This window comes from Camelina sativa, chromosome 8 (assembly GCF_030686135.1).
Source record: "Camelina sativa cultivar CO46 ecotype springtype chromosome 8, ASM3068613v1".
Classification (NCBI taxonomy): Eukaryota; Viridiplantae; Streptophyta; class Magnoliopsida; order Brassicales; family Brassicaceae; genus Camelina; species Camelina sativa.
Genome location: NC_141887.1, coordinates 22,787,075 through 22,804,123, shown reverse-complemented (window position 1 = coordinate 22,804,123; position 17,049 = coordinate 22,787,075). Strand labels below are relative to the sequence as shown.

The 17,049-nt window shown below is 31.7% G+C and overlaps 3 protein-coding genes across 4 annotated transcripts; 1 reads left to right on the top strand and 2 right to left on the bottom strand.

The window, feature by feature from the left end:
- Positions 1-317: 317 nt before the first annotated feature.
- On the bottom strand, positions 318-4,910 carry LOC104707588 (hyperosmolality-gated Ca2+ permeable channel 1.1). Of its 2 annotated transcripts, none has more exons than XR_015564034.1 (12): positions 4,303-4,910; positions 3,617-3,972; positions 3,312-3,470; positions 3,066-3,201; positions 2,858-2,959; positions 2,627-2,749; positions 2,464-2,544; positions 2,023-2,368; positions 1,685-1,930; positions 1,274-1,598; positions 935-1,168; positions 318-830 (listed from the first exon to the last, which is right to left on the bottom strand). XR_015564034.1 is itself a non-coding variant. In XM_087462181.1 (12 exons), the coding sequence occupies exons 2-12, from the start codon at positions 3,928-3,930 to the stop codon at positions 573-575; spliced, it is 2,319 nt and encodes a 772-aa protein (XP_087318307.1). In that variant the 5' UTR covers positions 3,931-3,972; positions 4,303-4,910; the 3' UTR covers positions 318-572. The 2 variants fall into 2 exon arrangements, 1 of the variants encoding a protein (XP_087318307.1); XM_087462181.1 differs by having other exon boundaries at positions 2,028-2,368.
- A 2,346-nt stretch (positions 4,911-7,256) lies between these two features.
- On the top strand, positions 7,257-8,858 carry LOC104707586 (chaperonin-like RBCX protein 1, chloroplastic). The gene is made up of 6 exons (XM_010423958.3): positions 7,257-7,586; positions 7,699-7,793; positions 7,877-7,994; positions 8,328-8,344; positions 8,450-8,512; positions 8,608-8,858. Exons 1-6 carry the CDS (start codon positions 7,430-7,432, stop codon positions 8,686-8,688), a joined length of 531 nt encoding a protein of 176 aa, XP_010422260.1. The 5' UTR covers positions 7,257-7,429; the 3' UTR covers positions 8,689-8,858.
- LOC104707587 (uncharacterized) lies at positions 8,700-12,018 on the bottom strand. The gene is given in 15 exon segments (XM_087462187.1): positions 8,700-8,962; positions 9,052-9,137; positions 9,218-9,290; positions 9,375-9,503; positions 9,571-9,755; positions 9,838-9,921; positions 10,053-10,130; positions 10,209-10,267; positions 10,358-10,448; positions 10,539-10,683; positions 10,809-10,977; positions 11,079-11,205; positions 11,294-11,378; positions 11,484-11,563; positions 11,816-12,018. Coding segments are annotated over 15 exon segments (1,563 nt in total). The 5' UTR covers positions 11,903-12,018; the 3' UTR covers positions 8,700-8,877.
- Positions 12,019-17,049: the final 5,031 nt, after the last annotated feature.

Here is a 17,049-nt window from a genome sequence, read left to right as displayed (position 1 = left end):
CACGACATTGTTATGTTGTCGATATATTTACTGTTTGTAATATCAGTAGTTTGAGATTTTTTAATGGCTAGGATATCGACGAGGTAAGTCATATAACCTCTACTATTTACCTAACAAGATTCAATATCTTATTTTGTAATATGGCTTTCTATAAGTCACGACATTGTTATGTTAGGATATCGACTAGGTCAATCTTGTAACCTTTATTGTTAGATAAGGAATATTTCTTGTTTTGTAATGTATCTCTATTGAATTAAAAAAGTTATGCAGTTGATGTTTTATTATTTTGTTTATATGCTTTTTAATCAATTTATTCGTTTTCTTATTTTTGTAATGCTATACGAAATTAGAATCATCACACACTTACAATCTTGGTATCTTGCTGAATAAACAAGAAAACGAATGGTTGAAAATACACTGAAGTAAAGACCCCGACACTTTTACTTGGACAATAGAAGAAACACATTAACAACAACGCCTCTCTCTATGTACATAATAAAGTACACACATACACGAACTATATTCATACTTTTTTGGTCGTATGCTGCTTTTTTACTGTAACCGGTTAAAAACTAGACTTCTTTACCGTTAATAACGGCCAAAGATGGAGAAGATTCACCGCTAACTCTGCTTGGTGCCGGAGTGTTCCTCCGCGATTGGCGTTTCGTTGGCACTATGATGACTTCATCCTCCAATTTTCCGACCACGTCACTGTCATCGTCGTCATCACCGCCTTTGAAAACCGGATGAATATAAGCGTCTTGCAAGTAGCCTTTCAAGTTCAGATTCGGCTCTCTTGCTCTTTCCAATGTATCTTTCATCATAGCTTCCTATAAAACATCAACATTTTCCCATCTCCGGGCTTGTAACTTGCAATATATATGTTACAAAGATAATAATGGAGATGTTTATCAGATACGTAGAAGAAACTGACCTCTAAAGGGTAACGGATAAAGGCGGGTTCATAACGGCCTTTACAGAAGCGGTGGAAACCGATAGTAATCACTGGAAGAGCAATGAGAAACGGTGCAGCTAAAGCGGCACGTTTTGTAGCCAACAAACCCATCAGAAGCAACTGAGATATGATCAATGCCGATATAACCCGTCCATGAACATCTGGCCAAAACGCAGCAGCGCTCTCGTACTCTTGGTTATACACATTTATAATCTAAGAATAAGAACACGAAAAAGAAGAAAATGTTCAAGTTTGGCAGATTTGTCTAAATTATCCAATATGATCAAATTTATAGGAGAAGAAGAAACTAATATTTACCTGATGGCGGTATACGATGTAAGCAAGACCGAAGAAAACTAAGATATAAGGAAGAAGCATTGGTGTCACGGGAGCGTAGACAAGACCTAGAAGGAAGTAAAGCTGTATCTGAGGCTCTCCCGTGTTGAAACCGATGCTTCCCGGGTCCATTGCTTCCTCTCTGTCTTTCTCTGTTTTCACCAAGAATGCGTTTTTGAGATGGAATATAATGAGAGGTTTAAGCATAAGAATCTCTCCAGCAACTCCTGCCCAACCATCAATCATTATATATGTTATAAAGAAGGTTGCTTTCATCGGTATCGCCATGCCAACTGTCTTGGGGATTCTGCTCACATTGTAAAAAGAAGAGTCCTTAGAAAAAAGAAAGAAAGATTAACAGAGGGAGAGAGAGGGAGAGAAGGAGTCACGTACTGATTTGGTGACTGATTGAGTAAAGAGTTGAGCTGCTCAAACGCAGCTCCAGCGATAACATTTGCAAGAAAGACGTTCACTAAGTTAAAAATGTAATATCTTGACGCTGAGCGTCTTTCCAAGGACGAAATTGATGTAAAGCCTTCAAATTTGGACATGGTCATCAGTATGGATGGCAGAAAGATCAAGAAAAGCTTCAGAGCAATACCGGCTAGCAAACCTTGTATCACCGCCTTAACGAACTTCCTGTGAATACAAAAAGACAACCAACCGGGTCCAATTTTAGTTGAAAATGTTTCAGTACATTATTCAAATGCAATACTAGAGAAGAAGGAGACCTCACTCTTCAATAAAGACTTTCAAGAACGGTGCAACTTTCTCAATTCCCTCAACAGTAGCAAGAGATTGTACAAACGCAATAGGGATGATGAAAAAGAAGGTAAGGAAGAAGAAGGCTACATTCATGAGCAATCTTCTTACAGTCAAAGAAACATATGGGATCGCAAGGTTTGGCCAATATACATCACGCGGCTCTGCAGCCCATTCGGTTAGCCATTTCGTTGGGTTTCGGGTCTGTGTGGTCTGAGCGCAAACAGCAGCAGCCCAACGGGTTTTGAACGAGACAAAAGATGCTGGCATGATTGACTTTTCATCATTCACCACATTTTCCCTTTCTATAGCAATCTAAAAACAATGACGAGTTTGAACCAAAAAGGAACATTAAGCATAAGATGGCGCAAACAATGGAAGTCAGGTAAGACAGACCACAAAAACCATACCTCTTTTGATATTTTATCAACTTCAGCAATGAAGTGTTCGATTGCGTCAACTTTTTGTCCACACAAACCAAGGCACCCAAGCTGTTTTTGTCAAATAGAAGCGACTTAATAGAATAAGAGCTAGCAGAAAAGAAACATCATTAAGTTTTACACATTTAAGTACCTTTGTCATAGGTCTGATCTGAGAGTTGTTTCTAGAGTATTTGAGCTGATAGTAGTCAAGCCAATTCTGCAGCTTCTTCTTCTTACTGACCAAATCAGCGAGCTTGTTTGCATTGCATACAACCTATATATATTGTTGATTCGACAAGTTATAAAAAAAGACAATAGAGAAATTGTTTTCCACCAAGAAATGCATATGAAAAGGTCAAGTTATCCTATGAAATTTTTTTACCTGATGTGTGAGGTAGTGATCAGGATGATTAACTAGGAAAAAATGCTCCACAAGCTCACTCACAGATTCGTCTGGGTCTGGAGGTACATTCCTAACAAGAACCTGTCAAAATGTCATGACATACACCATCAATACCAACGATTTACATACAAATCATTGACTTAGCTTTGTTCTGAGTTTAAACGAAAGGAAAAGAAACGATTCTTACAGTGAACTGGTCAGGTCGACGGGCTTCTGAGGCAACAAACTGAAGCCTCATGTTAGCAACTGTCTCATACTCCTTCATCAGCATATAACAAGTCCATATTGTGAAGGCGTAAGCCATTACAATATGAGCCCAAAACCTGGAGAACTCAAAAAAAAAAAAAAAAAAAAAAAACTGAGATTATACTTAAAACCAACAATTTAAGCTCATGAAAAGAACACACACACTCAAAGATTTGCTGTAACAAACCTAAGTGAATGCTGTGGGATATTTGATATTGACAGTTTGTCAATATCACTTGAAGTTACGTTCTTTAAGTGCTTAGCCAACTCCAACGTATCGTTTGTCCAATGGACCGGTACAAGCACTGCCCAAGCAAGTATTGCTATTGGAGCAAAAATCTTAAGCCTGCGAAATAAGGTAACCAAATGATTTAAATATTATGGACAGACTTAAGAAAAGCTTTCTAAAGACTTTCTTAGTCAACTTATTTTCCTCTTCTTGATTCTATATTTAGTCTAAAACATAATGACCCTTGTTAGATCTTTTCCTACCCGAGCAAGTAAATCCGGAGATACACAACAGAGTCTAAACCAGCATGATCAATCAGCTCACGCTCAGGCATCTTGAGAGCTTCAGGCATCCAATGCAAGAACTTAAGGTATGATCTCACATCCAAATTCACAAACCGCCCTGCAAATCCGCCGGAACTTGCAGGGCTGCTTCTTAACCCCCTGAGGTACCATTTCGAGAAGTAAACCCTGTCGTTGAACGGCTGAAGCCTTAAAAAGGCAAAGATAACGAAGAAAATGAATGCAGTAAAGATGTTTATCCCTGCTGCTAGACCAATGTCTTCAAGTGTTGCCATGATTTGTTACTTTTGCTGCTCCAAATTGCTCACAGTTTTAACCTGAAAGAATCACACTTTGTTAATAAAACCAAGACATAAGAATAGAAGCTTTTAAGATTCAAATCTGATTACAAACAAGGACACATGTCAAAAAATCGAACCTAGAGACTGCATCCAACATAAAAGCTACCCCAAATTGGAAGAATTAAACAGAACAAACCCAGACAAAGAATTTCAATTATAATTACTACTGAAAGAATTGAAATTTGTAACTTAACATACACAAGATCTGAATTACAAAGGAGATCCAAAGTGTAAAGACATAAGCTTTTACTCTAAATCAAGTAAAAAACGCAAAACAAAATCAAGGGCATCATAAAAAAATCGTACCTTTTTGTGTTTTGTTTGCTTGAAACCCAAATTAAAAATCTAAGCTTTTACACAAACGTACTCCATAAAAGAGAGAATGAAATTTAGAGAATTTAAGAGAGAGAGAGAAACCCTAGAGATGGGGAGTGAGAAAAGGCAGTGTAAAGATTGCCTCGAGATTCATATGAGGAGGAGGATAAGCTAAAAAGGCACTGATGAACGAACTAACACGCAAAGCCACACACGGCGTAAACACACACACAAGAGACTGAGAGCAAAAGAGAAGATAAAAAGATTATAATAGTAATCTTTGAATTATTGTTTGCGTTTCTTTTGGGGTTCTTTGAGAAATTATTGTAACACTGATTCGTCAGTGTTAATGAAGGATGTCGAAAGGGATACTGATGATGGAGATTGAACCAGACCTGCCCCAGTCTCTCTAGTTAAAGTTTTTGTCGGACCCTTTCTATATTAAAAAAAAAAAAAACTGTAACCAACAAGTAGACGAGACGATTCTTTTTTTCGTTTTATTAGATAAAGCATTTTTTCTTATTCAGTTTTTTATGACCGTTTTGATTTTTAGAAGTTACGAAAATAACAGTTCATATGGAATAAAATAAATTAAAATTATTGAAGTTTTCTTTGTCTCTTCCTTCTTATAAAAATATCTTTAGATCTTGACTGACACTCAAAGAGACATACCGACATATGAGTTTTCCCTTTAAACCTGGTCCTGTATATTAAAAAATAAAATGATTGAGAAGAAACATTTTTTTCTTTTTTGTCGTGGTTCTATAGAATCTGTACCTTTTATTTTTTTGTAAAAGCTAATGAAATAATTCAGATCCATCTAAAACTACAGTAGTACAGTTTTATATGTCCACCACCAGCAGCCCTCAATGTGGAAGAAGATAAGTTATTTTTTTCATACATATGTTTTTCAAATGATGAGGTCTATGTAGAAAGTTAAGAATAGAAAGCTGCTTAAAGATAAAATCAGGAGTCTCCAAAATTAGTAAAAACACTCTTTTAAGTAAAAGTAAAATTTGCATGGGTGCTCAAATAGAACTTGATTAACCAATAGAGAAGTCTTCATGCAAAAGATAACTACAATTCTACAAACCCAAAAGCTAAAAACAAAACTCTTTTCATGGAATAATCGGTTTTGATTGATAATATGTACCATTTTCATAATTGCTAATCAAAAAACTTGCATTAAAAATATTATCAAAAGTATTACTCTTAATTATTTCCTTACCCTTTTTCTAATGTTATTTTATAGAAAAAATACCCTAAAATAACATTGAAACAAGTTATATGGATAACTATAGTACACTTTCCATAAATTTTCAAAAATAACACTAATTATCACATAAAAATATTTAAAATAATAATTTTTAGAATTTTGTTTTTTAGGTTTGGATTCTCACTTTCATATTTAAGGTATAGTTTTGAAAGATAGGGTTTAGTATTTTGAATTTAGGATTTAATTTTGAAAGATTAATTGGTGCTATTTTTGAAATTTTAGAAATGTTGTGCTAAGTTTTTTTTAAAAAACTTATTTTAGTGTTATTTTTGAAAATCTTCCTGTTTTATACCGTTTAAATTTAAAATAATTTTTGTTATTCTTTTATGGATTTAAAATTATATAAAAAAAAATAAACTGAATGTTACATTAAAATTTTAAACAGTATTTATTTTAGAACGTGTAAGAGATAATAAAACGATATTTTTTGTGAAACTGGATGGAATATTTATTTACCATTTTTTCCTCTTTTTTTTGTCCGTCAAAATACTTACGCCCGTTTGTAGTTGTCAAAAATTGGGTTTTATGAGAATTTATTATAACAGTAGTTGCCAAGTTGTCGAGATCCTAACGGCTATTTTGAATGAACATGGGACTTTCTGTAGTAATAACGGTAGTTAACTCGTAAATGCAAAGATTCATACGGCACGCGTCGAGTAATAAAGGTGATGTGAACTCATACGCACGCACCACTATGAATCCTGCGACACGAAGATAAGATAAGCAGTTTACACGTGTTGTGCCGAAAAAAATTTAACCGTGTTAAACACGCGCATCTCATGTGATCGGTGGTTTACACCGGTTTTAATTACTATTTTGACTTTGACCTAAAAGTATCGACACGTCTGTAATTACTTAAAGATTTATGAAATTGAATTTATGTGACATTGATAATTTGATATGATGATCCTTGGGCCAACGTTTGTAAAAGTGGGTAAGGTGAGGTGTTCAATCATCATCCACTTGATTTGCTGAATTTAGAATAATGGAACCATAAAGTACAGCAAAAGGATAAAGTTTATTTCCTGAAATATTTGATTACTAGATTATATGTACCAAACTTAATTAATCTACCTCTCGTTGTCGTGGTATATAGTGAAAGGGCACACTAATGAAAACAGGAAATAACTTATGTTAGGGCGTCGTGTTGGCGTTTGTTTGGTAATGTATTTGATGTTTGAGCGGATCGTTGTTGTTGTGCTAGCTACTGTTCGTAGGGTCGTTGGTGCATGACGGGCAGTAGACAGACGGTAGTTTCTAGAGGTGCTATAGTATCGTCAGGATTAACTTAAGGTTAGTTTGTCATGAAGAGTAGTTAGTTATACATAGTTTTTTTTTTTTTTTTTTTTGGCGGGGGGGGGGGGGGGAGGGAGGTTATACATAAGTCTATCATCAAGAGAATTGTGGTGGATTGATTTCACACAGTTGTTAAGAAATATTTTTTTTATTGGTCAAACAAAAATGTTATACCCTTTTCTTCTTTTATGCATGATTTTAGTGGGTATAATAATTTCGTTTGAGACATGCTCTTTTCAATCATACCAAAACGCTTACTGATTAATTGGTATCAACAACAATAAAATCATTATTATTTGAAGATATATATATATATATATATATATATATATTTATTTCATTTTTTAAAACCTTAAATCTAATTGATATATTTGACGTTACAATAACAAAAGATGTTTTGTCTCTATACTTTCAACTAGAAGATATTTATTTATCCATATCCTACCTAGATATTTTAATGTGTGAATCTAATACATTCTCTTATATACGACCAAATTAGTAAAACAATAATGCCTCTCCTGCAATTTTTCTTCATCAAATATTTCAATGGAGTCATCATCTTCTTCACTCCTTCTCCATCAATCTTACCTCTCTTACCTTAATCCAAAATTTCGAAATAGACCTTCCCTTTCTTATCCGTTAATGCGAAATTCGCGAAAATGCAAACAAACTCGAATTTGTTCTAACAAGATGTACGTTCCAGGTATGTAATCAATCACAAAGTGTGGTTTTGATCCATACACAGTTCCTCTATATAGATTAATCATTAATGTCTATTTTCTAAATATGTTTTTTTTTTGGAATAATTGAATTAGGCTTTGGAGAAGCTTCTCCGGAGGCTAAGGCAGCGAAGCATCTTCATGACTTCTTTACTTACGTTGCAGTGAGGATAGTGTCTGCTCAGCTTGAGGTCAGTATATTGATTTTTTTTTAATTTATTTAATTTAGGTGTTTCGATTATAGTAATTCTCAATTTCTGTTAATCAAGGACAGAGTTATAACCCTGAGGCGTATTTGGAGTTAAGAGAATTTATAGAGACAAACTCTGTAAGTGACGGCGATAAATTTTGTGCCACTCTGATGCGTCGCTCTTCACGTCACATGAACTTAGGTACCAAAATATCACTTATAATATATAAAAATTGGAATTTGAAGTCAGGTTCACATTCATGAAGTTTACCAAAATTTATAAACTCTAGTGAATTTAGTTTCTTTAAGTCATTGCATCATACTTTTTTTTAACAAATTTTGTTTTCTTCCTAGTTATTTACACGAAATCTCTTTTGCTTTTCCCAAACAAGCGATGGAAATATTCACTAAATATTAGTGCAATCCTTATATAGAAAAAGTCATTTTACATATGCTGCGTATATCTTTATATTGAATATGAAATAACTAAACTAAAAACTTTGTTTTTGGTATCATTCATGACCAATGCAACAAGCCCTTCGAATTTTAGAGGTAAGCTAAGCTTTTCTTTTCTCTTTCAAGACATTAAAAAGACTTCTACATCTGTTTTCCATCTCTACTTTTGTATTTACGGTTTGACCTGTTGTTACCACGTAGGTACGGTCTGCGTATTGTAAAAACGATTTCGAGTGGGATAATCTGAAGCGCCTCGCCTTCAAGGTTCTCTCTTCTCTCTCTCTCCCTCTTTCCTTATCTCTATACATATTTGAGTGTAAAGTATGTAACGGAAGCATCTTGTTTTTGTGAAAATGTAGAACGTAGATGGATCCAACACAAGACTCATGCGTGAATATGTCTTGGAGACTAGCCATGTCGAAACAGATTCCGATACGTGAAACCTCATATCTGTTCGAAACACATTCACATATATAGTCTCGAGAGTATACACACTTATAACCGTTTGTACATACATACACCATGGTGCATTTGTGCTTGTGTTAATCTCAGGCCTAATCCTAGACCCTTTGTCTTTTGAGAATGACCAAATCGAGAATCACATTGATCAGTTTTCTTTGCGGAGTTACCTAGAGACGGGAATGGATACCGGGAGAGGCATGGATTTTGCCCGACCCAAAGTACGATTGAGCATAGTCTTCAATATTCTCTAACCTGTCATTAATCAAAAATAAAACAGATTTAGGACCAGTTTAAATGAAAGCCTTGAAGCAGAATCACTTAGAATACAGAGTTTACTTTACCTATAGACATAGTTAACCATAATGCCTCCACTTTGATGAATACCTTTCTCTGATCGATCCGCCATCCAATTTATTCTTTCAACCATCTACGTAACATATCAAAAAACAATAAACTTATCAATCTTAATCACTCTGTTAACTATAAGACCTATCACACTGCACTTACCGCTCCATTTTGCAAGTGGAAATTAGCAACAGAGTCTAAAGCTTTTCCTCTCTTCTTCTCTTGCAAAAGGTACCTATCGTAATCAAGACAAAACATTGAAGTTTATGCCTAGATTATTCATATTTAACCATTGCATCTCATCCAAAACTGAACATACCTAGCACATAACCGCATAAGAATAGGTTCTAAAACTGGCAATATACGAGGTGAAGTAGGCCAATCACAGTTCTTTACTGATAGCAAATTCAATAGAACTTCCATACCGTTGCTACCTGAAGAAGAATCACTGCAAACAAAAGGTTATTAAGTTGATGCCTTGGACATGATTTTGTATATAATTGATAAGAACATACATGAAGAATTTTATTAATGAGCTTCATAAGTGTTCCTCTTCTGGTAGTAATACTTTCTCGCTAAAAGTAGATGAAGGCGAATTGCTCTGTGTATCACGCTCACCTTCAGCAAATCTTGATTGAGATGATAACTTTGAGAGGAGCCATTGCATGAATCCAGGAATGGGGCTAAGTGTTGCAAATGTCTGGAACCAAAAAAAAACACATTTTGTTGAGCAAGTAAATAAGGCCTCAATACAATAATAAAATAGCCAAAGTAGTACTCACAGAAACATGTGGCATGTCTTTTTTCACCAATGTAATCACTCGTTTGATCAGAAATTTTCCAAGGTTTATCCCAGCTAAGCCAGGCTGCATATACACATTAGACATGAGTCAAAAAGCCTTAGCTTTAAACAACACCATGAACTGAATCGGAAAATACGATATGAGGCAATGAAAACTGCAAGATCTACATATATGCAGAAGGAGGATGAACAAACCTGAGTTGAAGAAATTGAGTAAAATAAAGCACTTGTTGCTTGGTTTTCTGGTATGGGAGGATTGTCCCATAAAACTTCCTGCTACAGTATAAGTAAATTTTTAGACACATAGCCAAGAACCTAAACTGTGCGGTATAGGATAGAGATTAGTTTGACCTGAATTGTTTGAGCAACAGTTTCCATGAGAGCAACTTCAATAAAAATAAGTGGCTCACCTGGAAGTAATGGCACGGCGCAAGATGATTAAAGAATGTGGTCAAATTACAATCAAAGAAACATGTGTCTAGAAAAACTAAGTAACTAACCAGGAATAGATGGATGGAAATATCCAAAGCATCGACGGCCTGTTCCCAGTCTTCTCTTAAGATCCAAGAGGTTGCTGATAGGATGCACCGCCTTAAAACATGCGTTATTAGATTAAAAAAAAAAACAATTTACCATCTGAAATAGCTGAGATTACTGTAAATGGAAACAACTAATGCATACCTCGTATGCGACAATTTTCTCAAGCAATGAAGCAGGATCATCCCAAGTAATTTGATGAAGCTCTAAAGAAGCAGGACTAAGCCACATACCAAGTTTCTCCTTCAAAAAGGTATCTAATGATCGGAGAGATGGCGTGTTTTCTTTTCTATACATTGGAAACAAACCATCAGTGTCAGATTTTTAACCGGAAATATTTTACCATCTGATTCAAAAACTATCTTCAACTAATTGAGTTTCCAGTCACATAACAAGAAAGATGAGAAACATTACGTGAGTATTGATAGAAGATCAGCACGGAGGATAGACAAAAATCTCAACCCTCCTGGATGTGTATTCAACCTCTCAAAGAGAACTTCATATGTTGGCCTAAGAGATTGCCTCAGATTCCGTTCAATGCGATAGAAAACAGAAGATAAAGCTTCCTTACTATCATCATCACCTAAAGAAAAACACTTTCTCATCAATCAATGGAGAATCATCGAATAATACCATAAAAAAAAAAAAAAAAAAAAAAAGCAATCAGAAATACAAAGAACTCACTAGCTGGATTTTCAAGTCCGAGATATTGCTTAACGAGTTCTCGGACTTGCTCCCGGTTAACATCGTATTCTTTGGCTAATACAAGAAGTAATTTCCCACGGTCTTCAAGAGAAAGGTTAAAGTAACCCTATAAGCATTTTAAACCATAAGTAATTAAATCGAAAGGTTAATGAAACAACATGGAAGAAGGGAATCAAGAATGAGATAGTGTTTACCTCTTGAAAATCACTAAGAGTAATGTCTAATACACCGGTTTTGCTAGCTGAGATGTGCATTGTTTCTCGAACTACATCGTATACCCTAAACAAACATAACCAACAAAAACCAAATCAATATAAAGATTACAAAACTCACTTCTTTCAAAGATCAGAGAGGTGCTAATTAAATATATAAATGAGTAATTACCTTCCTGTGGTACCAAACTTACTAGAGTTCCCAATTCCTTCATTAGAATGATTCTCTTGAGAATTAGATTGAATCTCCTTCTGAGAACAAGTCAAATTGGCATTATTATATATTCTTATCTTCTTTCAAAATCTCAAGAAGCAAAAAACCCTCTTTTTTTTTTCTTACTGAAGTTAAAGCTATGGATCATAGCCAATTCCTTACTCTTCTTATTTAATCAAAAGATGTAAACTTTCCATTGCCCATGATTACAAATTGGGTGAATTTGGTCACAATCGCCAATGATATAATCCAATTCGTAAATACGGAAACAACGAAGAACAAAAGCTTACAGGAAAGTGAGAGAGGGAGAACTTGGTGGAGGGATTGTTGGATCTCATTCTAGCACGCAACAGAATCGCCAGATTTTTCTTGCTCATATCTGGTTTACATCGTGGGGTTAAACGAAAAATTAACAATTTTTTTTATCGACAAGAAAAGAGAACCCAGAAAGACAGAAGAAAAACAAGCGATTGAAATCAGACATGGACAGGAGGAGGAACCTTTAAATCTGGCCGTTAAAGTATCGGAAAAAAAATCGAGACTTTGTCTTCTCCTTTTCAACGGCTAGCGTTTAAGCCTTTAAGGTGCATACTACACTAACGGCGTCGGTTTTAACTAGTCCTGGGCAATCGGGTACCCAATCAGATTTTAGTTACCCAATCAGGTTTGGGGTAAATCGTGTAGATCCCATTCGGTAATTTAAAAAAATTCAGTTCACTACGGTTAGTAACTGGCCGGGTTCGGAATGATTTTCTACTCCAATACAAAGTAGATCCCATGCAGGTTGCTACCAAATAATACTTTTACTATAATTTTATTTTACAAAATCTATTATATTTATTAATAAAATATTATTTGGAATCTCAAATTTGTTTGTGTAGTATATATATTTTTAGTTTTATTTGAATATAATTTTTTTTATAATTATGAATAACAAAATATTAGAAGAACAAATTTATTATAATACCATATGAACCAAGAGTTCTTAAATTTATTTTTAAGATTGTATGAAAATTAATTAGAATTTGTTAGAAATGCCCTTTTTGAGATATTTTTTTCAAAATTTTTTTTTTTTGAATATTTTTATTTTTATCCTCTTTTCCACAATTAGGTTTTGAACCCATACGCGTGGGTTTATTTCATATATTTTGGTGAAAATTATATCTGATTGATGACAGTTATAAAATATTATCTTGTAAAAAACTTTAAATTACTATTAAGGCAAAATATTTATTTTAGATACATAATTTTTAAACAATCTAAAAATCAGTTGTGTTAAAAAAATTAAATATGATCAAAAGAATCATGAATTTAACTGGATTTAACTGGACGTCGAAGCGAGGCGGATCGAACATTCGAACTGGTGACGTTGCATATACTAAACCATTTCTTTGACCACAAAACAAACAAAACATTTTAGAATCATGAATTAATCTCGTTTTCTCATATTTCATTGACCACTACCATATATGTCTTTGTGTTTCTTTTTCCACTGTTTTCTTACCCTTCATATTCTTTCTCATCATTTTTATTGTCAAATTTCGTGATAACTGTCATCGTTATTTTTATTGTCCGGTTATTCGTTATACTCTTCTTCTTCTTCTTCTTTTTCGTCAGCTTTTCCACATTGTTCCACTGCATAATTATTTAAAACTTTTTTTTAGACTACCCCATAACTTGTTAACCCATTAAACTCCAAGACCAAAATCATTGCCTCTTTTTCTCATAAAATTTGTGCAATTCATGGATCAGCATAGTCATCACATGCACTCAATTATTGATACTTTCACATGTATATTTACTCGGTTATAGATTCACACGTATTAAACTTCTCAAACCAAAATCTTTAATACTACAAAATTACATATTACTTACAGAGAAAGTATTATGAACAGATATATAACTAATAAAAAAATGTGTGCTTGTAGTCGATCTTTTTTCTTTAAACATCAAAAATTAACTCAAATAACACAAATCAAGATCTTGCGAGTCAATCCTTGTTCCTTAGACCAAAAAATTTACTGAAACAATATCAAATCACCTATAAAGTCATACACAAAAACATGTTTTACAGCTTATAAGAGATACAAAGCATAAAGAAAGATAAATAAGATTTTTTCAAGATATTAGTTTAAATATTTATAACATTTTAAAATTTTTAGTGTTAAATATTAATGATACTTAAACTTTTGATAGAGTTTAAATATTTATAATAGAGTTTAAACTTTTGATAGACTAATATGCTTCCAAATATTTATAATATTTAAACTTTCTATGGGGGTATTTATAATATTTTTAAACATTCTATAGAGTTTAAATATTTATAATATTTTTGAACCTTTTAAAAGTTTATAATTGTAATATTTAAAATTTTTAAATTTTTTAAATTTGGACGCTTGTTAAATCAAGCTTTCTGCTCATTCGTATTTGGAAGCAAATTAGTCTTATTTATAATAGTTCTCATCTGTTGTTTAAAAATTTTATAGCCAATGTGAGACGTTGTACATACAATTATTTATAAGTATTTTAATATAGAAATTTAACATAATACTGAATATGTTAAATATTGAGATCTCTGATTTCTATTGGTCGTTTAAAAAATCCGAATATACAAAATTTTGATTTTTTTTAAAATTTAATAAATGACATATCGAATCCCTATTGGATGTTTTAAATCCTATGTGGACAGCTTTAAGAGCTTATAGCTCATACTTTTTTTAGTATAGATTACAGTATGTTAAATTAATTTTTAGAATTTTTTTTTAGAATTTTTTTTTTTAGGTTTGTGTTCTCTATTTTGTATTTAGAGTATAGTTTTTAGGTGGTACGGTTTAGTATTTGGGGGTTAGTGTTTATAATTTAGTCATTTTATATAGTAAAAAGGAGTATTTTTAAAAATAGATACCATGAAAAAGTATTTTTGAAAAGTGACATAGAAAATGAGTATTTTTTAAACTCACGAATAAGTTAGAAATCTATACTAAATTAAAGAAGAAGTTATAAGCTCATTAAGGCATCTACGTGTGATTTTAAATCACCAATCGAAATTCGACATGTTAGTGATTAACATTTTTAAAATTTTCTGTTACAAGATTTTTTTACTAGACGTGTCACTCATTAACACGTAATTACAAATACTAGGACTCAGAACCCGACGATGTCGCGGAGGAGTATTTTTGAAAAAAATAATTAAATTAAAAATTTTAAATGATACATTATAAACTTATCTGAATGTAATAGAATAATTTGAATACATAAACTGTTACTATAAACACAACCATAAAAATGAAAATTTATAACAAAAAATACTATGTAGAATAGACGCAACTTTGCAAAATATATTGTTTAAAGTATTATAAATATAAGATATTTTTATGAAATTTTTTGATAAAGAGCTACAATTAAAAAAATCATTATGACAAAGTGATTCTAACTGAGAATATTGAACTAATGGTTGGAATGAGTAAATATAATTTTTTATTAAATAACTATAATTAAAAATATATTTAATAATGAGTGAAACTGTATCAATGAAAAATTAAAATTAAAACACACAATTCTTAAAAACAAAATAAAATTAATTTTAAATAAAAATATTTTTTAACAAAAAGTTACGATAAATAGACGCAACTATAAAATCTATATTAAGTTTTATTAAATTTCTATATTACTATAATCATTTCTATAATTTAGTTAGATTATAGAATAACATTGAATATTAGATATTAATATTCAAATTATTTAGATTCAACATAAAACGAAAAATTTGTTTCAATGAACAATAATTTGTTAGTTATTGATGAAGAAACAAATATATAGTGAGTTCAAAAGATATGACTATTTAAATAGACACACCTATTAGAGCGAAAAGTTGTGATGAAAAAATATGAATAAATTATAGTGAAAAGATACAACTCTACAATGAACAAATACAACTGTTATAGTTTTTTAAAAAATAAAACCAATTTTTTACAAAAAAGTACTACGAAAAGTCACAACTGTTGTTCTCATTTATTCAGATTGTTATTATTATTTTTAAATATTAAATTTTTTTTTAATGAAAAGTTACGATAAATTGACGCAACTGTAAATTCTATATTAAGTTGTATTAAAATTCTCTATTGCTATAATCATTTCGAAAATATTAGTTAGATTATAGAATAACGTTGAATATTAAATTATTTAGATTCAACATAAAATGAGAAATTTGTTTCAACGAACTTTTTAGTTAGTGATGAAGAGACAAATATAAAGAGAGTTCAAAAAGCATGACTATTTAATTATACACACCTATTAGAACAAAAATTTGTGATGAAAAACATATAAATAAAATATAGTGAAAAGACACAACTCTACAATAAGCATATAAAACTGTTTGAATTAAAAAGAAAACAAGTAAATACAATTTTTTTACGAAAAGGTACTGCAAAAAATCGCAATGTTTGTGTCTGCACTTGATTATACCTACAAACTCATATAACTTGCTTTTAAATAGAAGACATCTTTATTACCATATTGAAAAGTTAAATCCGAAAGCTCACTATATAATCCATCTAACTCTTGGAAAAAAACTCTAGGTATTTTCATTAAATTTTTGTATATAAAATTAACTAAAAGTTGTTAATTAGATTCATCATTCCAAAAATCTTTTGTTAAATCAAGAATTGGAGAAATTTCTATACTTTTAAAAGAATGAATGCTAGAGAATAATTTAAAGAGCTGTAAAAATAGTTGATATTTAAATTTTATATTATTTTGTGTCATGGCAAAAAATGAAAACAGTTCAAATAGACATATATATATATATATATATATATTTCAAAAGATACGAATATTCGAATAGACACAATTCTACAATGAATAGTTGCAACTTTACAAAAAAAATCGTTACAATGAACAATCGCAACTTTTTGTAAAACACACAATTTAAATTTTCTACAGATTTTTTTGTAAAATTATCCAAAAGGTACGATCGAAAAAACACAACTTTTGGTGGCATTTATTCGGATTGCTATTATATATAGGTACTTTTATTAAATATATATGTATATATATATAATTAACTAAAAGCTGTAAACTAGATTTATCATTCCAAAAATATTTTGTTAAATCAAGAATTGGAGGATTTTTTTAGTTTTAAAAGACTGAAAGCTAGAGAATAATTTAGAGAGCTGTAAAAACCGTTGAGATTGAAATTTTATATTATTTTGTGTGGCAAAAAAATGAAAAAGAGTTCAAACAGAAAAATATATATAGATTTCAAAAGATATGAATATTCGAATAGACACAACTCTACAATCAACAGTTGAAATTTAAAAAAAAACACTGTTACAATGAATAATCGCAACTTTTTGTAAACACACAATTTAAAAATTTTACAGATTTTTTTGTAAAATTTTCCAAAATGTACGATTGAAAAAAACACAACATTTGGTGGCATTTATTCAGATTGCTATTATATATAGAATTGAGCTGTCAGAAATCAAATATATTGGTCATCAGATATAGATATTTACAGATGAAA

Coding starts and splice junctions, on each gene's coding strand:
- LOC104707588 (XM_087462181.1), bottom strand. CDS start 3,930: ATGGCAACACTTGAAGACATTGGTCTAGCAGCAGGGATAAACATCTTT. Junction 2,750..2,857: donor ATCACTACCTCACACATCAG/GTAAAAAAATTT, acceptor CAATATATATAG/GTTGTATGCAATGCAAACAA. Junction 1,169..1,273: donor ACATCGTATACCGCCATCAG/GTAAATATTAGT, acceptor TCTTATTCTTAG/ATTATAAATGTGTATAACCA.
- LOC104707586 (XM_010423958.3), top strand. CDS start 7,430: ATGGAGTCATCATCTTCTTCACTCCTTCTCCATCAATCTTACCTCTCT. Junction 7,794..7,876: donor TAGTGTCTGCTCAGCTTGAG/GTCAGTATATTG, acceptor AATCAAGGACAG/AGTTATAACCCTGAGGCGTA. Junction 8,513..8,607: donor TGAAGCGCCTCGCCTTCAAG/GTTCTCTCTTCT, acceptor GTGAAAATGTAG/AACGTAGATGGATCCAACAC.